Genomic DNA, 23,350 nt, shown 5'->3' with positions numbered 1-23,350 from the left:
GGACAGGGGACCCAAATTAGCCAAAGGCGTATTCCATCCCATCTGGGGTCATGCTAAACAATAGATAGGGGTGGCTAGCCGGGGGGAGGGGGCCGGACTGCTCGGGGTGAGGCTGGGCATCGGTCAGCGAGTGGTGAGCAATTGCATTGTGCATCACTTGTTTGTACATATGATTATTACTTTCCTATTATCACCATTGTATTATTCTTATTGTTATTGTTATTTTTGTTATTATTATTTTCCTGTCTTATTAAACTGTCTTTATCTCAACTCACGGGCTTCACTTTGCATTTCTCTCCCCCGTCCCAGAGAGGGAGGGGGGAGGCTGAGCGAACGGCTGCGTGGTGTTTAGCTGCCGGCCAGGTTAAACCACGACAGGGTGGGGACATCAGGGTGGGGACACGGGGACAAGGACATCAGGACAAGGGCATCGGGATGACATCAGGATGGGGACACTGGGATGGGGACATGGGAACACTGGGATGGGGACATCGGGATGACATTGGGTTGGGGACACTGGGACAAGGACATAGGGACAAGGACATTGGGATGGGGACATCAGGGTGGGGACATTGGGACAAGGACGCTGGGATCACATGGGGATGGGGACACTGGGATGGGGACATCGGGACGAGGACATCAGGGTGGGGACATTGTGGGGGGGGACAAGGATGGGGGGAACACCGGGACAAGGATGGGGGGGAACAAGGACAAAGAGGGGGGGACACGGGGATGGGGTGGGGACATTGGCGGGGGACCCACTGTGACCAGACCCCCCCTGTCCCCCTCCCCCCCAAAACTAAACTTTTTTGAGGCCGCGTTGCCAATCCCGCTCTTTATTGAACCAAACGGGGTGCGGGGGTGGGGGGTGGGGGGCGGGACCCCCAACATTTTGGGCTCAGAACAGCAAAAAACAGGCAAAACCAGAAACGACGCCTTCCGGCTGCGGCTCCACGCTCAGTCCTGGGGGAAAGAACCCCCCCCCAAAAAATGGCGGGGGGAGCAATTTGGGGGGGTCCCCCAATTTTTGGGGAGGGTCCCCCAATTTTTAGGGGCGTCCCCAGACTTTTGGGAGGGGGTCCCAAAGTTTTTTGGGGGGGTCCCCAAATTTGGGGGGGGCTGTAAAAGGGGGGAGGGTGAAGACAGGGGCAGGATTTGGGGGGGGGTTGGTTTTTTTTTGGGGGGGCAGATTTTTTGGGGGGTCCTCAAATTTTGTGGGGGGGTCCAAATTTTTTTTGGGGGGGTCCTCAAATTTGAGGGGGGGGAGCTGGGGGAGGGGGGAGGGTGAAAATGGGGGCAGGATTTAGGGGGAGATGGAAATTTGGGAGTGCATTTTGGGGTGGGGGGGGCAATTTGGGGGGGGCACTTTGGGAGGGGTGAGAGTGAAAATGGGGGGGCAAATTTGGGGGGGCAAAATTGGGGGAAGGATTGGGGTAAAATTGGAGGGGGAGGGTGGAAATGGAGGCAATTTTAAGGTGGGGGCGCTCAAATTTGGGGAGGGGTGAGTAGGGGGGGTAAACAAAAAAAAAAGGGGTGGGCGTTGGGGGGAAATTTTGGGGGCGGGCAACATTTGGGCCCCCCCCCCTCACCTCGATTCCCAGGATGGTGGAGTCAAAGAGGTCCGGGACCTGGGGGGGGCAAAAATTAGGGGGGTTTTTAGGGGGGGGGGAGCACCCAGAACCCCCCCTTGGTGTTGGGGGGGCGTAGGGGGGGGGCTCACCTGGTCCAGCTGCGGGGGGGTCTCCTCGCTGCTGCCCCCCCCCCTCTCCTCCTCCTCCTCCTCCATCACGCTCAGGCTGGGGACAACGCTGGGAGCCCCCCCAGTATGCCCAGTGCCCCCCCAGTATGCCCAGTGCCCCCCCGCAGTCCCTCCCAGAATGCTCATTGCCCCCCCAGTATGCCCAGTGCCCCCCAGTATGCCCAGTGCCCCCACCAGTCCCCCGCAGTATACCCAGTGCCCCCCCCAGTCTCACCCTAGTGCTTCCCAGTCCCCCCCAGTCCCCCTCCAGTGCCCCCCAGTATGCCCAGTGCCCCCCCTATCCCATCCCAGTGCCCTCCCAGTACCTCCCAGTTCCCCCCATTGCCCCCCCCAGCCCATTTTGAGGGTGCCCCCCCCCCCCAAACTCACCTGCTGGGGCCGGGAACGCGGAGGTCCCAGGGGGGGCCGGGGGGGACCCGCAGCACCGTGGAGGTGAGCGCCGGGGTGAGGGGGGGGCTGGGGCCCTGCCAAGTCTCTGGGGGGGGAGAGACCTGTGAGACCCCCCCACACACGGGGTTTGTCCCCAAGGACCCCCCACAATTTGTCACCTCCCTCCCTTGGGGGGGGGGGGGCAGGGACAAGGGGGGGGACAGGGACAAGGGGGGGTGACAGGGACAAGGGAGGGGGGGAGATTGGGGGGGGGCACATTGCGGGGGTGTCCCGGGGGGGCGCTGCCCCCCCCCTCACCTTCTGTGCACCTCCTCTTTTGGGGGGGCTCGGGGGGCTGCAGGGAGCGGTGGTAGGCGGCCAGGGGGGGCCACGGGGACCGCTCCGGGGGGGTCATCCCCAGCTGCTGGCAGCTCTGCTGCAGGTGGGTCACCCTGGGGGGGGGCAAAAATTAGGGGGACCCCAAATCCACCCCCCCAGGGCCCCCAAATTTTCCTCCAAGAACCCCAAATCCCCCCCTGCACCCAACCCCCCCCCCAGGAACCCCATATCCCCATACAAGGACCCCAAATCCCCCTCCAGGAACCCCAAATCCCCCCCAAATCCCCGTCAGGAACCCCAAATCCCCCCCTCCGGACCCCAAATCTCCGCAAAATCCCCCCCCGAGGACCCCAAATCCCACCCCTGGGACCCTAAATCCCTCTCCCCAGGAACCCCAAATCCCCCCCAAGCCCCCCCCCCAGGACCCCAAATCCTCCCCCAACTTCCCCCAAGGACCCCAAGCCCCCCCCTCAAGGACCCCAAATCCGCCCCAGGAACCCCAAATTCCCCCCCAGGTCCCCAAATCCCTCTTCAGGACCTTAATTTCCCCCCAAATCCCCCCCAAGAACGCCAAAACCCCCCCTCCGGACCCCAAATCCCCCCCCCGGATCCCAAATCTCCCCAAAATCCCCCCCAAGGACCCCAAATACCACCCCTGGGACCCCAAATCCCTCTCCCCAGGAACCCCAAATCCCCCCAAGCCACCCCCCAGGACTCCAAATCCCCCCCCAACGTCCCCCAAGGACCCCAAGCCCCCCCCTCAAGGACCCCAACCCCCCCCAGGAACCCCAAATCTCCCCCAGGACCCCAAATCCCCCCAAGGAACCCCAAATCCCCCTCCCAGGAACCCCAAATGCCCCCCAGGACCCCAAATCCCCCCCAGGACCCCCCTACTCACAGCAGGGCTCGGTCGGGGGGCAGCAGGCGGGGGGAGAACTCGCTGAGCACCTCCAGGAAGGGCAGGTACAGGGGGGCCCCCCCCGGATCCCCCCCCAGAGCCCCCCCCGGGGCCATTTGGGGGGGTCCCAAGGCCCCTCAAGGCCCTTCAATTCCTCCCTGGGATCACACTGGGGGTGGTCCCAAGCCCCCCCCGGGGTCACGTGAGGGGGGCTCTCCCCACCCCAGCCCCCCCCCCCCCCCGTGTGCCACCGTGTGCCACCAGGTGCCACCATGTGTCACCACATGTTACCACGTGTCACCACGTGTCACCACGTGTCACTGTGCCCGCAGGTGGCGGTGGACGAGTGGTTGCAGGGCTACAAGCGGGACCGGGAGCCGGCCTTCCTGGAGCTCGTCAACTTCATCGTCCGCTCCTGCGGCTGCCGAGGTGCGGCCGCCCCGCTCCCCGTCCCCCTGTCACCCCCCCGGGGGACGTCCCCGTCACCCGCCGTGTCCCCTCCCGGCAGGCACGGTGACGCTGGCCATGCTGCGGGAGCAGCAGAACACCGAGATCATCCAGCGGCTGACCGAGACCTTCAGCGAGGTACTGGGGGATGTGTGGTGGTGTGGGGATGCCGCCATCTTGTCTCCTCTGTGAGGCGGCCATCTTGTCTCCTCTGTGAGGCGGCCATCTTGTCACCGCTGTGACGCCGCCATCTTGTCTCCTTGCATCCCCACCACTTCCTCTCTTTGCGTCCCCTCCATTTTGTCACCTGTGTGACCCCAGCATTTTGTCCCTTGTGTCCTGGATGCTTTATATTTTTCGTATTGCTGCTGTTTTGTTATTTCTGTGAGGCGGCCATCTTGTCACCTGTGTGACGCCGCCATCTTGTCACCTCACTTCCTTGCTATTTTGTCCCTCTGCATCCCTGCCACTTTGTCACCTGTGTGACCCAACGCTTTGTCCCTGTGTCCCCAACACGTTATTTTTCTGCGTTGCCTCCAGTTTGTCATCTCTGTGAGGCAGCCATCTTGTCACCTGCGTGAGGCCGCCATTTTGTCCCCTTGCGTCCCCATTTTGTCGTCCCCACAGTTCTGTCCCTTTGCGTCCCCCCATTTTGTCCCTTTGTGTGACCCCATTTATCCCTTTGCCTTTCCTCATTTTGTCCCTTTGTGTCCCCATTTTGTCCCTTTATGTCCCCCCCCATTTTGTCCCTTTCCATGGTCCCCCTTTTCGTTGTCCCCTTTGCATGGGACAAAATGGGTATTTTGTCCCTTTACATCCCCACCACCTTGTCCCTTTTCATTCCCAATTTCACCCCTTTCCACCGCCCCATTTTGTCCCTTTATGTCCCCCCCATTTTGTCCCTTCCAATCTCCCCATTTTGTCCCCTTGTGTCCCCATTTTGTCCCTTCCAATCCCCATCTTGTCCCTTTATGCCCCCCTCATTTTGTCCCTTTACGTTCCCACCACGTTGTCCCTTTGTGTCCCTGTTCTGTCCCTTCCAATCCCCCATTTTGTCCCTTTGTGTCCCTATTTTGTCCCTCTGTGTCCCTATTTTGTCCCTTTGCATCCCCATGTTGTCCCTTTGTGTCCCACCATTTTGTCCGTCCCTACCAATCCCCCCATTTTGTCCCCTTGTGTCCCCATGTTGTCCATTTGCGTCCCTATTTTGTCCCTTTACGTTCTCCCTATTTTGTCTCTTTACATCCCCCTGTGTTGCCCCCTTGTGTCCCCGCTTTGTCCCCTTGTGTCCCCACTTTGTCCCCTTGTGTCCCCATTTTCTCCCTTTCCGCCCCCATTTTCTCCCTTTCCGCCCCCATTTCCCCCCTGTCCATCCCCACCGCCTCATCCCTTCGTGTCCCCGTTCTGCCCCCGTGTCCCCCCCCAGGACTCCTCCGACTACCCCCTGTCCCTCTCCACGGGGCCGTGGCGCCGTTTTCGGGCCTCTTTTGGGGCCGTGGTGACAGCGGTGGCCCTGCGGAGCCGCCACGCCGTCCTCTACGATGGCTTCCTCCTCGGCGGCCTCACCGCGCTGCTCACCAGCCTCGCCGACTCCCAAGTGCGCGCCTTCCGCCACACGGCCACCTTGGCAGGTAGGTGACACCCCCCACCCCCAACTTGTCACCCGCCGGGTGTCCCCGACGCCCCCCCGCCACCGTCCCGCTGTCCCCAGCCATGAAGCTGATGACGGTGCTGGTGGAGGTGGCGCTGGGGCTGAGCCAGCGCCGCGACAACACCCGGAGGCTCTACGAGGCCGAAAGGGGGAAAAGCCCCCCCCGGAGAGCCCCCGGCAAGCTGGAGGTGCTGCAGGAGACGCTGCGGGAGGTGGGTGACGTTTGGGGACGCGGTGGGGACACGGGCACGGGCGCCCCGGTGACGCCCGTGGGTGCCGTCCAGCTCCAGGAGCAGCAGGAGGAGATGGAGGCCGTGATGAACGCCATCTTCAAGGGGGTCTTCGTGCACCGATACAGGTGGGGGGGCGCTGGAGTGGTGCTGGGCGGAACTGGGTACCACTGGGTGGCACTGGGTGGCATTGGGGTGGTGCTGGGGGGCACTGGGTGGCATTGGGATGGTGCTAGGGGGCACTGGGGTGGTGCTGGAGGGCACTGGGGTGATGCTGGAGGATACTGGGTGGCACTGGGGTGGCTCTGGGCGGCACTGCATGGTGCTGGGCAGCACTGGGGTGGTGCTGGGGGCACTGGGTGGCAGTGGGTGGCACTGGGAACAGCGTGGTTAGGGACTGGAGCCAGTGGGGAGAGCCCAGTTGGGGACTGGGACCAGTTTGGAACTGGGACGCAACCAAGTTGGGTTCTCCTTGGAGAAGGTTGTCACCAGGAGGGGTTGTCACTGTGGTGGCACTGGGGACAGCCCAGTTGGGAACTGGGACCAGTTTGCATCTGGGAATGAAACTAAGTTGAGTTTTCCTTGGAGAACGTCACCAGTTGTGGTTGGGACCTGGGACCAGTCTGGAACTGGGATGGAACCAAGTTGGGTTCTCCTTGGAGAACGTCACCAGGAGGGGTTGGGGACTGGGACCAGTTGGGACCTGGGACCAGATTGGAACTGGGACGAAACCAAGTTGGGTTCTCCTCAGAGAACGTCACCAGTAAGGGTTTGGAACTGGGACCAGTTTGGAACTGGGACGGAACCAAGTTGGGTTCTCCTTGGAGAACATCACCAGTTGTGGTTGGGAACTGGGACCGGTTTGGAACTGGGACGGAACCAAGTTGGGTTCTCCTCGGAGAACATCACCAGGAGAGGTTGGGGACCGGGACCAGGACGTTGTCACCAGGACACGGGGGTCCCTGGGGTGGCCCTGGGGACTCCGAGCGTGTCGGGGCCGTGGTGTCCCCGTGGTGGTGTCCCCAAGGCGCTGTCCCCGTGGCGGTGTCCCCGTTGTGGTGTCCCCGACGGGGTGTCCCCGTGGCGCTGTCCCCGTGGCGCTGTCCCCGTGGCGGTGTCCCCAAGGCGCTGTCCCCCCCCCAGGGACGTGGTGCCCGACGTGCGCGCGCTGTGCATGGAGGAGCTGGGGACGTGGATGTGCAGCTTCCCGGCCTCCTTCCTCACCGACGGCCACCTCAGGTACCTCAGCTGGACCCTGCACGACAAGGTGGGGACATCCTGGGGACACCTCGGGGACACGGGGACAGCTGGGGGGCGTGGGGACACCGTGGGGACATGGGGATGCCTTGGGGACACAGGGACAGCTATGGGAGCGTGGGGGTATCTTGGGGACACAGGGACAGCTGGGGGGCATGGGGACACTGTGGTGACACCTCGGGGACACCTTGGGGACACACTGGGGACGCGGGGACACCGTGGGGATGCCTCAGGGATGTGGGGATGCCCCGGGGACATGGGGGCACCTTGGGGACACCTCAGGGACATGGGGACACCTCGGTGAAACATCAGGGACATAGGGACACCTGGGGGACATGGGGACACCGTGGGGACACACTGGGGACACGGGGACACTGTGGGGATGCCTCAGGGATGTGGGGACACCTTGGGGACATGGGGACACCGTGGGGATGCCCCAGGGACATGGGGGCACCTTGGGGACACAGGGACGCCTTGGGGGACACCTTGGGGACATGGGGTTCCCTGGGAGGGACACTTGGGGATCTTTGGGACTGGGAGAGGGAACACTTGGGGACCTTTGGGGCCAGGATGGGACACTTGGGGACGCTTGGGAGCAGGAGGGGACACTTGGCATCAGGAGAGGAGATACTTGGGGACCTTTGGGGCTGGGAGGGGACCCTTGGGGACACTTGGGGACACTTGGGGCCAGGAGAAGAGACACTTGGGGTCCTTTGGGGCCAGGAGGGGCTGGCTGGGGACCACAGGGTCCAGGATGGGGGACACTTGGGGACCACTGGGGCTGGGAGAGGGGACACTTGGGGACACCTGAGGCCAGGAGGGGACCCTTGGGGATCCATGGGGACACTTGGAGCCAGGAGAGGAGACACTTGGGGACCTTGGGGCCAGGAGGGGACGGCTGGGGACCTTTGGGAGCAGGATGGGGGACACTTGGGGCTGGGAGGGGACACTTGGGGACCTTTGGGGCCGGGAGGGGACACTTGGGGACATTTGGGGTCAGGAGAAGAGACACCTGGGGACCTTTGGGGCCAGGATGGGGGACACTTGGGGACGCTTGCGGACACTTGGGACCCGGAGGAGCTGGCTGGGGACCTTTGGGGCCAGGATAGGGGACACTTGGGGCTGGGAGGGGACACTTGGGGACCTTTGGGGCCAGGAGGGGACCTTTGGGGACGTTTGGGGACACTTGGGACCAGGAGGAGCTGGCTGGGGACCACAGGGTCCGGGGTGGGGGACACTTGGGGACACTTGGGGCTGGGAGAGGGGACATTTGGGGACCTTTGGGATTGGGAGGGGATCCGTGGGGACACTTAGGGACACTTGGGGCCAGGAGGAGATGGCTGGGGACCTTTGGGAGCAGGATGGGGGACCCTTGGGGCTGGGAGGGGACACTTGGGGTTAGGAGAGGAGACCCTTGGGGACCTTTGTGGCCGGGAGGGGACCCTTGGGGACACTTGGGGACACTTGGGGACCCGCAGCAGGGGGAGGTGCGTCTGCGCTGCGTGCGGGCGCTGCAGGGGCTGTACGCCCGCCGGGACACGGCCGCGCACATGGAGCTCTTCACCGGGCGCTTCAAGGTGAGCGTGTCCCCCCCCCGTGTCCCCAACGCTGTCACCTCCCTGCCGAGGTCCCCAGGGGGTGACAACGGGTGTGTCCCCCCCCCCCAGGCCCGCTTGGTGTCCATGGTGCAGGACAAGGACCCCGTGGTGGCCGTGGAGGTGGTGAAGCTGCTGACGGTGATGCTGGAGTGAGTTTGGGGACACTGGGGACATGGGGGATGTTGGGGACACTGGGGACATGGGGGGGGGCCTGGGGGATGTTGGGGACACTGGGGACATGGGGGGGACCTTGGGGACATCGGGGACATGGGGAGCATTGGGGATTGGGGGCAGGGGGATGTTGGGGATGTTGGGGACATGGGGGGGGACATTGGGGACAAGGGGGGGACACTGGGGACATGGGGGACATTGGGGATAATGGGGACATTGGGGACAGGGGGACATTGGGGACATGGGGGACAAGGGGGACATGGGGACGTTGGGGACATGGGACACTGGGGACATGGGGATATTGGGGATATGGGGGGGGACAAGGGGGACATTGGGGATGTTGGGGTCATTGGGGACATTTGGGACAGGGGAACATTGGGGATGGGGAGAAAAGGGGTACATTGGGGACGGGGGGGCATGGGGGACAAGAGGGACATGGGGGGGACATTGGGGACAAGAGGGACATGGGGGGGACATTGGGGACAAGGGGGACATTGGGGGCATTGGGGACGTTGGGGACACGGGGGATGGGGACACTGGGGACACCGGTTAGGGTCTGAGAGCACCAAGGGGGACACAAAACGGGCGAGACGAAGCCAGGCAGGACACGGGGCTGGGGGTTGGGACACGGCTCGGGGACAGGGGACACAGCCGGGGGACAGCGGTGTCCCCGTTGTCACCCCAGCACGGTGGCCGAGGCGCTGACGGAGGCCGATTGTCACCGCGTCTACCCGGCCGTCTTCTGCAGCCGCCGTCCCCTCGCCACCGCCGCCGGCCTCTTCCTCTACCGCAGGTGAGGCCGGGCCACCCCCTTGTCCCCTCCTGTGTCACCTCCCCTGTCCCCTGTCCCCTCTCGGTGTCACCCCCCGGGTATCGTCCCCAGTCGGTGCTGCCACCGGGTGCGAGGCTTGGTGGCACCTGGGGATGTTCCCGTGGGGATGGTGGCACCCGGTCCTGCCTTGTCCCCTCCGGACCCTTTGTGTCCCCAACTCTGTCCCCACACCCATGGGACCCCCTTGTCCCCATCCTGTGTTCCTTTATGTCCCCAACCCTGTCCCCATCCCCATGGGACCCCCCTGTCCCCATCCCATGTCCCTTTGTGTCCCCAACCCTGTCCCTGTCCCCACAGAATCCCCCTGTCCCCATTTCTTGTGTCCCTTTGTGTCGTCCCCCCCCCGCTGTCCCCTTCCCAATGTCACCCCCTGTCCTTGTCCCCAGCCTGCTGTCCCCGCGGCACGAGGGTGACACCGAGCCGTCCCCCGGCAGCGGGGACAACCGCAGCTTCTTCCGCCTGCTGCTGACCTTCTTCATCGAGAGCGAGGTGACACCCTGGGGACACCCTGGGGACAGTCTGGGGGCACCCAGGGACACCCAGGGACACCCTGGGGACACCTAAGGGACTCTGGGTGACACCCAGAAGACACCCAAGGGATCTCTGGTGACACCCAAGAGACCCCGGGTGACCCCAGGGGACACCCAAGGGACCCCGGGTGCCAGCGCTGTCCCTGTCCCCAGCTCCACCATCACGCCGCGTACCTCGTGGACATCCTCTGGGACTGCGCCGGGACCCAGCTGCGGGACTGGGACACGGCCGTGGGGCTGCTGCTGGAGGAGGCCCCCGAGGAGGGTGGGCAACTGGGAGCCACTGGGAGGGGACTGGGAGGCACTGGGAGGGCGCTAGGGGGCACTGGGAAGGACTGGGAGGCACTAAGGTGGCACCAGGGGGCACTGGGAGGGACTGGGATGGGACTGGGGTGCACTGAGATGATGCCAGGGGGCACTGGGAGGGCACTGGGAAGAACTGGGAGGCACTGGGGGGTACTGGGGAGTACTGGGATGGGACTGGGAGGAACTGGGGATAACTGGGTGGGCACCAGGGGTCACTGGGAGGCACTGGGATGGCGCCAGGGGACACTGGGATGATACTGGGGGGAGCTGGGGGGCACTGGGAACCTCCTCAACCCCCTCCCAGTCCTTCCCAGTCCTTCCCAGTCCATCCCATTCTCCCCCCAGCCCCCTCCCAGTCCCTCCCAGTCCATCCCAGTTGTCCCAGCCCCCGTCCCAGTCCATCCCAGTCCCCCCCAGTCCCCCCCACCCCCCTCCCAGTCCCGTCCCAGTCCCTCCCAGTCCATCCCAGTTCCCCCCCCAGCGCTCAGCGACCAGCAGGAGAAGACCCTGGTGGAGATCCTGGCGGCCAGCGCCAAGCGGGCGGCGGGGGAGGGGCCCCCAGTGGGACGGGGACCCCCCCGCAAGGTAGGGGGGGGCGGTGTCACCTGGGGGTGACTGTCACCTGGGTGTCACTGTCACTGGGGGGGGGTCATTATCCCCAAGGGGGGGTCTCAGTGTCCCCTTTGGGGGGTCGCTGTCACCTGGGGGGGGTCAGTGCCACCTGATGGGGTGTCAGTGACCCCCGGGGGGGTATCATTGACCCCCAGGGGGTGTCATTGTCCCCGGGGGGGTGTCATTGTCCGGGGGGGGGTCATTGTCGTCATTGTCACCTGTGCCCCCCCCCAGGCGCCCCCCAAGGGGAGGCGGGCGGTGACGGAGCAGCGCTCGCGGCTCAGCCTCTGCCTGGCCCCCATCCTGCCCCGGCTGCTGGCCAAGGTGAGGGGACCCCGGGGGGGCCTCGGGGACATTTTTGGGGTGGGGGGACACCCGGGTGACCCCCCCTCACTCCCTGTGACCCCCCCAAAAAAAAAGTTTTCGGCGGACGAGGAGAAGGTGACGCCGCTGCTGGAGGTGCTGAGCTGCTTCGAGCTCAGCGTCTACTGCACCGCGCGGCTGGAGAGGGTGAGCGCAGGCCCTATAGGGTCAGCCGGCCCTATAGGGTCACCTGACCCCAATCCTATAGGGTCGGCTGGTCCTTTAGGGTCACCCGGTCCTTATAGGGTCACCTGACCCCAATCCTGTAGGCTCACCTAGTCCTTTAGGGTCACCTGGTCCTTATAGGGTCACCTGACCCCAATCCTGTAGGGTCAGCTGGTCCTTTAGGGTCCCCTGGTCCTTATAGTGTCACCTGGCCCCAATCCTGTAGGGTCATCCAGTCCTGTAGGGTCACCCGGTCCCAACCCTATAGGGTCGGCTGGTCCTTTAGGGTCCCCTGGTCCTTATAGGGTCACCTGGTCCCAACCCTATAGGGTCAGCCGGTCCTATAGGGTCATCTGGTCCCTATAGGGTCACCCGGTCCCAACCGTATAGGGTCAGCTGGTCCTATAGGGTCACCCAGTCCTTATAGGGTAACCTGGCCCCGATCCTGTAGGGTCACCCAGTCCTATAGGGTCATCTGGTCCCAACCCTATAGGGTCACCCAGTTCTATAGGGTCACCATGTCCCCTCACCCTTTGGGATCACCGTGTCCGCAATATTTATAGGGTCACCATTTCCCCAATCCTTATAGGGTCGCCACGTCCTCTTGCCCTTTGGGATCCCCATTCCCCATAGGGTCCCCGTGTCCCCTCACCCTTTGGGGTCCCCATGTCTCCAATCCATATAGGGTCACCATGTCCCCAGTCCTTATAGGGTCACCGTGTCCCCTGGCCCTTTGGGGTGGCAGTGTCCCCTTACCCTTTGGGGTCCCCATTCCCCAGAGGGTCCCCGTGTCCCCTGGCCCTTTGGGGTGGCCGTGACCCCCACCCCATACCTCGCAGCCCCTGGAGCAGGCGCTGGCGCAGCTGCAGGAGCTGGTGCAGAAGCACACGGGGCCGGAGGTGCTGGGGGCGGCCTCCCGAGCCCTGGGGGCCCTCTGCGACCCCCGGCTGCCGCTGCGGGGGCACGGGGAGCTGGTGAGGAGCCGCCTGGGGGACCTGCTGGGGGAGCGCTGCCACCGCCTGCTGCGGGTATAGAGGGGATTGGGGGGGATCTGGGGGGGATTTGGGGGGATTTGGGGAGATTTAGGGGTGTTATAGGGGATTTGGGGTGGGTTAGAGGGGGTTAGAGGGGATTTGGGGGGGTTATAGGGGATTTGGCATGGATTTGGGGGGGGTTGGGGGGCTTAGAGCTGGGCTGGGGGTTTTGGGGTGTCCCCAGCCCCCCGGGGTGTCCCCAGCTGTCCCCAACCCCCTGTCCCCCCTCCGCAGTTGCCGTCCCTGGACGAGGAGGAGCTGTACAGCGCCACTGCCACCCTAAAGCGCCTCTCCGTCCTCTTCAAGTGTGCCCCGTGTCCCCAAAGTGTCCCCAATGTGTCCCCAACGTGTCCCCAAAGTGTCCCCAATGTGTCCCCCCCGTCCCCAATGTGTCCCCCCCCCGTCCCCAAGCGTCCCCCCCCATCCCCTGGGGCGCTGTCTCCATGTCCCTGTCCCCTTTCCCCCTATTCCCGTGTCCCTAGTCCATCCCTGATGTCCCTGTCCCCATGTCCCTGTCCCCATTTCCATGTCCCCATCCCCTTCCCAGTGTCCCCATCTCTGTGTCCCCATGTCCCCACATCCATGTCCCCTGTCCCCATGTCCCCACCTCCCTGTCCCCATATCCCCATGTCCCCTGTCCCCATGTCCCCTGTCCCCTGTCCCCTGTCCCCTGTCCCCATGTCCCCTGTCCCTGTCCCTGTCCCCGCAGGGCCCACGACCTGACGCCCTGGCAGCTCTTCGAGCCCTGCACCCTCCTCCTGCGGCGCGCGGCCGACACGGGCGAGGTGCCCCCGCAGGTACCTGGGGACACTGGGGACACTGGGGACATTGGGGACAACTCCAGGGAGGGGACACGAGGCCACCGTGTGTCCCCACAGCTCCTTGTCCCCGCCATCACCTGCGCCCACTTCCACATCCTCTGGGAGCTGTCGCGGCTGGCCAACACCGACGCCCCCCAGGTGAGCTTGGGGACATGGGGACAACTGGGGACACTGGGGACAACTGGGGAAACTGGGGAAGGGGATGGGGACATGGGGACGCTGTGGGGACAGGGACTTGGAGGTTTGGGGACGTTGGGAAGGGGGCAGGGGTGTGGGGACGGGGATATGGGGACACTGGGCGGGGATGGGGACATGGGGACAGAGGGACATGGGGCAGGGGACAGGGACAGGATATGGGGACAGGACAGGGGGATGGGACATGGGGACAGGGATAGGACATGGGGACAGGGACATGAGGACAGGAATAGGATGTGGGGACATAGATGGAGACATGGGGACAGGATGTGGGGACAGGGACAGGACACAGGGATGGGGACAGAATATGGGAACACGGATAGGGACATGGGGACAGGAATAGGACAGGGACAGGACTTGGGGACAGGGACAGGACACGGGGATGGGGACAGGATATGGGGACGGGGACAGGACACGGGGACGGGGATGGGGACACCACATGGGGACACATGGGGAAAAGGACCCCCAGCAGCGCCACCACCCCAGGGTAGGGACAGACAACAGGGGGACAGCGGGGAGGGGACAACAGGGGGACAACCCCCTCTTTGCGAGGACATGGCCCCGGCTTGGGGACATCCCCAGGTGCCACCTGGCTGTCCCCAAATGCCACCCGGCTGTCCCCAGGAGCAGCTGCTGAGCCTGAAGGACAAAACCACCTCCTTCTGCGCCCTGTGCCAGAGCTGCCTCTCCAACGGCGACGCCGGCGTCCGGGAGCAGGTGACAGCGAGGGGACAGAGGGCGAGGTGGCACCTCGGTGGCCCCGTGCCGACCTTGTCCCCGTTGTCCCCGTTGTCCCCAAGGCCTTCGTGGTGCTGAGTGACCTCCTGCTGGTGCTGGGCCCCTCGGGGACACGCGGGGCCGGGGCGGCGCTGGCCCCACTGCGGCTGGTGCCCGACGTGGAGCTGCGCTCCCAGCTGGCCGCCGTGCTCCTCGACCACGTCTTCAGCCCTGGGGACAGGGACGGTGACGGTGAGGTCCCCAACGCGTCCCCAACCCGTCCCCAAGGTGGCCCCGGTGAGCACCAGGTGGCCCCTGTGCTCGTGAGGTGGCCCCAAAGCGGTCCAGGTGGCCCCGATGGACCTAGGGTGGCCCCAGGACATCTCCGAGCAGGCCCTGGTGGCCTCAAGATGCCTTTGGCGTGGCTCTGGTGGCTCGGAGATGTCCCCTCGTGTCCCCAAGGTGTCCCCTCATGTCCCCAGGGTGTCCTCTTGTGTCCCCAAGGTGGTCCCCAGGTGGCCCTGGTGGTCCCCAGGTGGCCCAAGTGGCCCCAAAGTGGCCCCAGGACATCTCCGAGCAGTCCCTTGTGGCCTCAAGGTTTTTCTGACATGTCCTTGGTGACCCCAAGATGTCCCCTCATGTCCCTAAGGTGGTCCACAGGTGGCCCTGGTAGCCCCCAGGTGGCCCTCATGGCCACAGGTGTCCCCTCAGTGTCCCCTTGCCCTCCCAAGCCCCCTCAAGGACCATCCCCAGCTGCTCCTGGCATCCCTTTGGTGCCCCAAATCCCCTCAACGTCCCCTTAGTGCCTCCAAACCCTATGGAGGAGCTACACTGGCTGCTCCTGGTGTCCCTTTAGTGTCCTTTCAGTGTCCCCAAGATGTCCTCTGTGTCCCTCTGATGTCCCCAAGATGTCCCCAATCTCCCTGGAGGACTTCTCCCATCTGGTTCTGGCTTCCCTTCAGTGCCCCAAATCCCCTCAACATCCCCTTAATGCCTCCAAACCCCACGGAGGACCTCCCCCAGCTGCTCCTGGCATCCTTTCTGTGTCCCCAAGATGTCTCCTGTGTCCCTTTGATGTCCCCAAGATGTCCCCAAACCCTCTGGAAGTCTTCTAGCTGCTTCTGGCATCCCTTTGGTGCCCCAAATCCCCTCAGCATCCCCTTAGTGTCCCCAAACCCCATGGAGGATCTCCCCCAGCTGCTCCTGGTGTCCCTTTAACGTCCCCTCAGTGTCCCCAAGATGTCCCCTGTGTCCCCTTAATGTCCCCAATATGTCCCCAAGCCCCCTGGAGGACTTCTCCCAGCTGCTCCTGGCATCCCTTCGGTGCCCCAAATCCCCTCAACATCCCCTTAGTGCCCCCAAACCCCATCGAGGACCTCCCCCAGCTGCTCCTGGTGTCCTTTCCGTGTCCCCAAACTGTCCCCAAGCTGTCCCCAAGCTGTCCCCTTGTCCCCGTAGATGCCGCCGAGGCACACATGGAGGACCTGCATTGCCGCCGCATGCTGCTGGCCGGCTTCTGCAAGCTCATCATCTACAACGTCCTGGAGCCCAGCGCCGCCTCTGACGTCTTGAAGTACTATGACAAGGTGGGGACAGGGCTGGGGACACTGTCCCCCCCCCTGCTGTCCCCTCGGCTCTTTGGGGACCCCCCCGTTTCCCCCCAGTTTCACGCCGAGTACGGGGACATCATCAAGGAGACGCTGGCGTGCGTCCTCCGCATGGACGGCCAGGAGTGGGCGCGCGTCGTGCTGCTCAGCCTGCAGCAGGTCCGGGGGGGGTCCCGGGGGGGCTTCAGGGGGATTTGGGGTTGTGGGGGGGCTCCAGAGGGGGCTTTAGGGTTCCTTGGGGGGCTTCAGGATGTCCTGGGTGGGCTTCAGGGGAATTTGGGGTTCCTTGGGTGCTCCAGAGGGGAATTTGGGATTCTTAGGGGGCTCCAGGAGGTCATGGGGGGCTCCAGAGGGGGCTTTTGGGGTCCCTGGGGTGCTCTGGGGGGGGGCTTCAGATGGATTTGGGGTCATCAGGGTGCTCCTGGGGGACTTCTGGGTTCCCCTGGGGGGTTCTCAGAGGTTTTTGGGGGGGGTTAGATGGATTTGGGGTCATTGGGGTGCTCCGGGGGAGCTTTTGGGGTCCCTGGGGGGCTCCAGGTGGATCTGGGATTATTGGGGGGGCTCTGGGGGGGCTTTTGGGGTCTCTGGGGTGCTCGGGGGGGCTTCAGGTGTATTTGGGGTCATTGGGGGGGGGCTAGGGGGGGCTTTTGGGGTCTCTGGGGTTCTCTGGGGTGGGCTTCAAATGGATTTGAGGTTATCAGGGTACTCTGGGGGGGCTTTTGGGGTCCCTGGGGGGCTTGAGGACGTCCGGGGGGGGGTCAGATGGATTTGGGGTCATTGGGGGGGGGGCTCCGGGGGGGCTTTTGGGGTCCCCTGGGGGTTTCTCAGAGGTTTGGGGGGGGGATCAGATGGATTTGGGGTCATTGGGGTGCTCCAGGGGGGGCTTTTGGGGTCCCTGGGGGGCTCCAGGTGGATTTAGGGTTATCGAGGGGCTCTGGAGGGGGGGGATTTGGGGGTCTTTCTGACCGTGCCCCCCCCCAGGTGATGACGGAGCTGCTGATGGAGCACGGCCCCGGGGTGTGAGGGGTCCCCGCTTTTGGGGGGCTGCGGGATTTGGGGCGCCGCCTCTCCCTCTTCTTCGGCCCCCGCCCCCAACCCAACCGCCAAGTGCTGCTGCGCCTGCACCGGTAACGTGGGGGGGGCACCGGGGGGGAGGGGCACGGATATTTGGGGGGGGTCCTGGGGGTGTGGGGAGGGGGTTTTGGGGGGATAAGAAGGGGTTTGGGGGGGATAGGAGGGGATTTGGGGTGCTGGGAGGGGGCTGTGGGGTTTTTGGGGGGGCCCAGGGGCATTTGGGCGGGGGCTCCGGGGTATTTGGGGGGGGCTTGTTTTTTTGGGGGGGGTCCTGGGGGTATGGGGAGGGGGTTTTGGGGGGATAGGAGGGGGTTTGGGGTGATGGGTGGGGTTTTGGGGTGTGGGAAGGGGGTTTTGGGGTGATGGGGGGGTTAGGGGGGTCAGGAGCATTTGGGGGGCTCAGGGGTATTTGAGGGGGGTTGGTTTTTTTTTGGGGGGTCTGGGGGTGTGGGGAGGGGGTTTGGGGGGGATAGGAGGGGATTTGGGGTGATGGGAGGAGGCTGTGGTGTTTGGGGGGGCCCAGGGGCATTTGGGGGGGGGCTTGTTTTTTTTTGGGGGGGGTCTGGGGGTGTGGGGAGGGGGTTGGGGGTGTTTGGGGGGCCTGAGGAATTAGGGGGGGTCTGAAGGGATTTGGGGGAGTCTGGGGGGGTTTGGGGGGCCCTGGGGGGATTTGGGGGTCCCGGGCCTGACCCCCCCCTGCTCTGTGCCCCCCCCCCAGGGACGGCATCGCCTTTGCCCTACAAGAGGGTCCGGGGGGGGGTCCGGGGGGGGATCCGGGGGGGGCCCCCCTGTACCTGCCCTTCCTGGAGGTGCTCAGCGAGTTCTCCCCCCGCCTGCTGCCCCCCGACCGAGCCCTGCTGTGAGTAGGGGGGTCCTGGGGGGGATTTGGGGTCCTGGGGGGCATTTGGGGTTCCTGGGAGGGGGATTTGGGGTTCCTTGGGGGGATTTGGGGTCCTGGGGGAGATTTGGGGTTCCTGGGGGGGGTTGGGGTCCTTGAGGGGGGGGCTTGGGGTCCTTGGGGGACGTTGGGGGGGGATTTGGAGTCCTGGGGGGTGGCTTGGGGGGATTTGGGGTTCCTGGGGAGAGGGATTTGGGGTCCCAGGGGTGGTATTTGGGGTCCTTGGGGGGGATTTTGGGGAGATTTGGGATCCGGGGGGGGGGATTTGGGGTCCGGAGGGGGGGTTTTGGCGTTCTTGGGGGGGATTTGGGGGGAAATTAAGGTCCTGAAGAGGGATTTGGGGACCTGGGGGGGAATTTGGGGTTCCTGGGGCGGATTTGGGGTCCTTGAGGGGGGGGCTTGGGGTCCTTGGGGGAAGTTGGGGGAGGATTTGGGGTCCTGGGGGGGGGGCTTGGGGGGGATTTGGGGTTCCTGGGGAGAGGGATTTAGGGTCCCAGGGGTGGGATTTGGGGTCCTCGGGGGGGGATTTTGCGGAGATTTGGGGTCCGGAGGGGGGGATTTGGGGTTCCTGACGGGGATTTGGGGGGGATTTGGGGTTCCTGGAGGGGGATTTGGGGTCCTTGTATGGGGATATGGGGTTCCTGGGGGGGGGGTTGGGTGCAGGGGGGGATTTGGGGTTCTTGGAGGAAAATTTGGGGGCCCTGGGGGGGTGGATTTGGGGTCCCCCTAATTTTTGCCCCCCCCCAGGGTGACCCACCTGCAGCAGAGCTGCCAGCAGCTGGGGATGACCCCCCCGGAGCGGTCCCCGTGGCCCCCCCTGGCCGCCTACCACCGCTCCCTGCAGCCCCCCGAGCCCCCCCAAAAGAGGAGGTGCACAGAAGGTGAGGGGGGGGGCAGCGCCCCCCCGGGACACCCCCGCAATGTGCCCCCCCCCAATCTCCCCCCCTCCCTTGTCCCTGTCACCCCCCCTTGTCCCTGTCCCCCCCCTTGTCCCTGCCCCCCCCCCCCCAAGGGAGGGAGGTGACAAATTGTGGGGGGTCCTTGGGGACAAACCCCGTGTGTGGGGGGGTCTCACAGGTCTCTCCCCCCCCAGAGACTTGGCAGGGCCCCAGCCCCCCCCTCACCCCGGCGCTCACCTCCACGGTGCTGCGGGTCCCCCCCGGCCCCCCCTGGGACCTCCGCGTTCCCGGCCCCAGCAGGTGAGTTTGGGGGGGGGGGGCACCCTCAAAATGGGCTGGGGGGGGCAATGGGGGGAACTGGGAGGTACTGGGAGGGCACTGGGATGGGATAGGGGGGGCACTGGGCATACTGGGGGGCACTGGAGGGGGACTGGGGGGGACTGGGAAGCACTAGGGTGAGACTGGGGGGGGCACTGGGTATACTGCGGGGGACTGGTGGGGGCACTGGGCATACTGGGGGGCACTGGGCATACTGGGGGGGCAATGAGCATTCTGGGAGGGACTGCGGGGGGGCACTGGGCATACTGGGGGGGCACTGGGCATACTGGGGGGGCTCCCAGCGTTGTCCCCAGCCTGAGCGTGATGGAGGAGGAGGAGGAGGAGAGGGGGGGGGGCAGCAGCGAGGAGACCCCCCCGCAGCTGGACCAGGTGAGCCCCCCCCCTACGCCCCCCCAACACCAAGGGGGGGTTCTGGGTGCTCCCCCCCCCCTAAAAACCCCCCTAATTTTTGCCCCCCCCAGGTCCCGGACCTCTTTGACTCCACCATCCTGGGAATCGAGGTGAGGGGGGGGGGCCCAAATGTTGCCCGCCCCCAAAATTTCCCCCCAACGCCCACCCCTTTTTTTTTTGTTTACCCCCCCTACTCACCCCTCCCCAAATTTGAGCGCCCCCACCTTAAAATTGCCTCCATTTCCACCCTCCCCCTCCAATTTTACCCCAATCCTTCCCCCAATTTTGCCCCCCCAAATTTGCCCCCCCATTTTCACTCTCACCCCTCCCAAAGTGCCCCCCCCAAATTGCCCCCCCCACCCCAAAATGCACTCCCAAATTTCCATCTCCCCCTAAATCCTGCCCCCATTTTCACCCTCCCCCCTCCCCCAGCTCCCCCCCCTCAAATTTGAGGACCCCCCCAAAAAAAATTTGGACCCCCCCACAAAATTTGAGGACCCCCCAAAAAATCTGCCCCCCCAAAAAAAAACCAACCCCCCCCCAAATCCTGCCCCTGTCTTCACCCTCCCCCCTTTTACAGCCCCCCCCAAATTTGGGGACCCCCCCAAAAAACTTTGGGACCCCCTCCCAAAAGTCTGGGGACGCCCCTAAAAATTGGGGGACCCTCCCCAAAAATTGGGGGACCCCCCCAAATTGCTCCCCCCGCCATTTTTTGGGGGGGGGTTCTTTCCCCCAGGACTGAGCGTGGAGCCGCAGCCGGAAGGCGTCGTTTCTGGTTTTGCCTGTTTTTTGCTGTTCTGAGCCCAAAATGTTGGGGGTCCCGCCCCCCACCCCCCACCCCCGCACCCCGTTTGGTTCAATAAAGAGCGGGATTGGCAACGCGGCCTCAAAAAAGTTTAGTTTTGGGGGGGAGGGGGACAGGGGGGGTCTGGTCACAGTGGGTCCCCCGCCAATGTCCCCACCCCATCCCCGTGTCCCCCCCTCTTTGTCCTTGTTCCCCCCCATCCTTGTCCCGGTGTTCCCCCCATCCTTGTCCCCCCCCACAATGTCCCCACCCTGATGTCCTCGTCCCGATGTCCCCATCCCAGTGTCCCCATCCCCATGTGATCCCAGCGTCCTTGTCCCAATGTCCCCACCCTGATGTCCCCATCCCAATGTCCTTGTCCCTATGTCCTTGTCCCAGTGTCCCCAACCCAATGTCATCCCGATGTCCCCATCCCAGTGTTCCCATGTCCCCATCCCAGTGTCCCCATCCTGATGTCATCCCGATGCCCTTGTCCTGATGTCCTTGTCCCCGTGTCCCCACCCTGATGTCCCCACCCTGTCGTGGTTTAACCTGGCCGGCAGCTAAACACCACGCAGCCGTTCGCTCAGCCTCCCCCCTCCCTCTCTGGGACGGGGGAGAGAAATGCAAAGTGAAGCCCGTGAGTTGAGATAAAGACAGTTTAATAAGACAGGAAAATAATAATAACAAAAATAACAATAACAATAAGAATAATACAATGGTGATAATAGGAAAGTAATAATCATATGTACAAACAAGTGATGCACAATGCAATTGCTCACCACTCGCTGACCGATGCCCAGCCTCACCCCGAGCAGTCCGGCCCCCTCCCCCCGGCTAGCCACCCCTATCTATTGTTTAGCATGACCCCAGATGGGATGGAATACGCCTTTGGCTAATTTGGGTCCCCTGTCCTGGCTCTGTCCCCTCCCAGCTCTTACTGCACCCCCAGCCTGCCCGTTGGCAGGACAGAGCAAAAGGCTGAGATGTCCTTGGCTTGGTGTAAGCACTGCTCTGCAACAATTAAAGCATCGGGGTGTTCTCAGCACTCTGCTCATCCCAAGCCAAAACACAGCATTCCACCAGCTCCTAGGAAGAAAATTAATTCTGTTCTAACTGAAACCAGGACACCTCTCCACCCCTTATTCCATACCATTTCTGTCATGCTCAGGTTACACTCTTTTCCATACATTCTAATTAGTCACCTGTAGTAGTCATGGTAGTGATAACATACAGTATTATATAATAATTCACGTGGTACAATTCAGTTCATGGGCTATTCTCACCCAGTATTAAATCTCCTTGAGGTACACCCCGGACCTCTCCGTTCTTTTGCATCACCCACCAAGTGTATCCAGGTCCCTGAGCGAAAACAATTCCACGAAGAGGTTTGCCTTTTCCTGAGGCAGGAGTAGCTCAGACTGTTTTACCCAGCGTATTTCTTACATGCCCTACAGGAACTTTATCCCCATCTACAGTACGTAACAGGTTGGATTGGGCAGGTCCAGCTTGGTTGGCAGATCCCCTAGTATTGACTAACCAGGTGGCCTTTGCCAAATGCGTATCCCAGTTTTTGAACGTCCCAGCGCCCATTGCTTTCAAGGTAGTCTTTAACAGGCCATTGTATCGTTCAACTTTCCCGGAGGCTGGTGCATGATAGGGGATGTGATACACCCATTCAATACCATGCTCTTTGGCCCAAGTGTCTATAAAGTTGTTTCGGAAGTGAGTCTCTGTTGCGTTAAAGGGGTGTAGCTGATTAACCGTTACGGGCCCGGTTGGGTTCAGAGTACTGAATCAGTCGGACGTTCACCAAAAACGCATTAACGGTCTGGGGGTCCGTTCGGACATTCACCAAAAACGTAATAACCGCCTGGGGGTCCACTCAGACATTAACCAAAAACGTATTAACCACCTGGGGGTCCGCTCAGACATTCACCAAAAATGCATTAACCGTCTGGGGGTCTGGTTAGATTCAGAACACTGAACTATCACGGATAACCACCCTCACCCTAGTTGCATTAATGAGAGCTATCACAATGCAATCAAGTATGGTTTATTAGAGCAACAGATAATCAGGTTCTTTTGGATTGCCGGCGATAGTGACTGTCTGCAAAAGCAAGCTAGTATGCATGAAATACACAGGTGTTCTAGGTGTTACAGGTGTTCTAGGTGTTAAAGATGTTACAGATGTGTTAGATGTTATAGATGTTACAAGTGTTATAGGTGTTGTAGGTGTTTTATAGGTGTTATAGGTGTTACAGATGTTACAGGTGTTATAGATGTTACAGGTGTTTACAGGTGTCACAGGTGCGCAGCCTAGAAATAAACGCGTTGAAAGGATCAAAGATTCTATAGGGATTTATAAGCAAATATTCAGATCTCACCCAAAGGCGTCCCAATGGGGGGGGAAGAGAGGCTCAGCCCGTCGACTGATCCCAGGAATCAGGAGGTCCTAAGGATGTTGTATGTCCTCGGGATGGTATCTCCCCTGACGGTGGTATCTTCCCTAACATCCCCTCTCTCTCGGGCCAATTTATATTATTTTCTATCTTCTAGGTGGAGCTTGAGTGGCTCTAGTCAAGCATATCTTAGTTATGATTGGTGTAAAGTTTTCCCGTCTCCGTTTAAAGTAATAGGCTCCGAGAAATTCAGGGCGCATGCTCGGTGGGGGGTGGTCGCACCTTGGAGGCGGGTAGCTTTTGGGATGGAGGTGTGTTTTGGTATTATAATGATATTGTAATGAGCAAAAAGTACACTAGGGTACAGCATTTGTCAAAAGATGGCTTAGGGTGGCAAAAAGTGCAGCTTTGTGCACAAGAACAATCGAGGCCCCACCTGATTACAGAGCCTAGCCGTGGTGTCTCCACTCCACTCCACGCTCCGTGGTGTTCCTTAGAGCTAGCGCACCAAGTTTCCCCAGCGCGATAGCATCTAAGGTTGGGAGCCTAGGGAACGCTCAGGTAATGCAGTTATGCCCTAGCCTGAAAGCCTCTTCAATGCTGTACCTTTTTCTTAAAAGCATGAATGTTAATTTTATTTTCCTAGTTACTTCAGGCATTTAC

General features: G+C 62.6%; 2 protein-coding genes across 4 annotated transcripts in view; one reads left to right on the top strand and one right to left on the bottom strand.

Annotated features, from left to right (window-relative positions):
• Positions 1-828: 828 nt before the first annotated feature.
• On the bottom strand, positions 829-3,632 carry LOC140001108 (cohesin subunit SA-3-like). The gene is made up of 6 exons (XM_072032279.1): positions 3,366-3,632; positions 2,447-2,580; positions 2,129-2,234; positions 1,721-1,808; positions 1,590-1,628; positions 829-963 (listed from the first exon to the last, which is right to left on the bottom strand). The coding sequence occupies exons 1-6, from the start codon at positions 3,479-3,481 to the stop codon at positions 958-960; spliced, it is 489 nt and encodes a 162-aa protein (XP_071888380.1). The 5' UTR covers positions 3,482-3,632; the 3' UTR covers positions 829-957.
• Positions 3,633-3,701: 69 nt separating this feature from the next.
• Positions 3,702-23,350, top strand: part of LOC119714868 (cohesin subunit SA-3-like) — a 30,753-nt gene continuing 11,104 nt past the window's right edge. Inside the window, exons 1-29 of one of the 3 annotated variants that reach the window (XM_072032276.1) lie at positions 3,702-3,794; positions 3,874-3,950; positions 4,134-5,443; positions 5,524-5,675; positions 5,748-5,821; positions 6,837-6,960; positions 8,429-8,527; positions 8,618-8,697; positions 9,405-9,512; positions 9,938-10,040; positions 10,235-10,346; positions 10,869-10,972; positions 11,234-11,323; positions 11,420-11,509; positions 12,367-12,555; positions 12,796-12,866; positions 13,271-13,358; positions 13,440-13,520; positions 14,202-14,294; positions 14,378-14,591; positions 15,753-15,880; positions 15,959-16,060; positions 16,883-17,028; positions 17,694-17,834; positions 18,621-18,754; positions 18,967-19,072; positions 19,393-19,480; positions 19,573-19,611; positions 20,238-20,348. In XM_072032276.1, coding sequence (XP_071888377.1) covers positions 4,597-5,443; positions 5,524-5,675; positions 5,748-5,821; positions 6,837-6,960; positions 8,429-8,527; positions 8,618-8,697; positions 9,405-9,512; positions 9,938-10,040; positions 10,235-10,346; positions 10,869-10,972; positions 11,234-11,323; positions 11,420-11,509; positions 12,367-12,555; positions 12,796-12,866; positions 13,271-13,358; positions 13,440-13,520; positions 14,202-14,294; positions 14,378-14,591; positions 15,753-15,880; positions 15,959-16,060; positions 16,883-16,924 — 2,991 coding nt within the window. In that variant the 5' untranslated portion in view covers positions 3,702-3,794; positions 3,874-3,950; positions 4,134-4,596 and the 3' untranslated portion in view covers positions 16,925-17,028; positions 17,694-17,834; positions 18,621-18,754; ... (2 more) ...; positions 19,573-19,611; positions 20,238-20,348. Of the gene's footprint in view, positions 3,795-3,873; positions 3,951-4,133; positions 5,444-5,523; positions 5,676-5,747; positions 5,822-6,836; positions 6,961-8,428; positions 8,528-8,617; positions 8,698-9,404; positions 9,513-9,937; positions 10,041-10,234; positions 10,347-10,868; positions 10,973-11,233; positions 11,324-11,419; positions 11,510-12,366; positions 12,556-12,795; positions 12,867-13,270; positions 13,359-13,439; positions 13,521-14,201; positions 14,295-14,377; positions 14,592-15,752; positions 15,881-15,958; positions 16,061-16,882; positions 17,029-17,693; positions 17,835-18,620; positions 18,755-18,966; positions 19,073-19,392; positions 19,481-19,572; positions 19,612-20,237; positions 20,349-23,350 lie in introns of those variants that run through there. The other 2 variants (XM_072032278.1, XM_072032277.1) reach the window with 2 other exon arrangements.

The sequence above is a fragment of the Anas platyrhynchos genome, chromosome 37 (assembly GCF_047663525.1).
Source record: "Anas platyrhynchos isolate ZD024472 breed Pekin duck chromosome 37, IASCAAS_PekinDuck_T2T, whole genome shotgun sequence".
Lineage (NCBI taxonomy): Eukaryota > Metazoa > Chordata > Aves > Anseriformes > Anatidae > Anas > Anas platyrhynchos.
This window is presented reverse-complemented; position numbering and strand designations above follow the sequence as displayed.

Bases quoted from the DNA above. Each gene is read 5' to 3' on its own strand.
- LOC140001108 (XM_072032279.1), bottom strand. From the start codon at position 3,481: ATGGCCCCGGGGGGGGCTCTGGGGGGGGATCCGGGGGGGGCCCCCCTG. The intron at 1,809-2,128 runs GTGAGTTTGGGG...GGGGGCTCCCAG, and splicing joins CGCGTTCCCGGCCCCAGCAG to CGTTGTCCCCAGCCTGAGCG. The intron at 1,629-1,720 runs GTGAGCCCCCCC...TGCCCCCCCCAG, and splicing joins CCCCCCCGCAGCTGGACCAG to GTCCCGGACCTCTTTGACTC.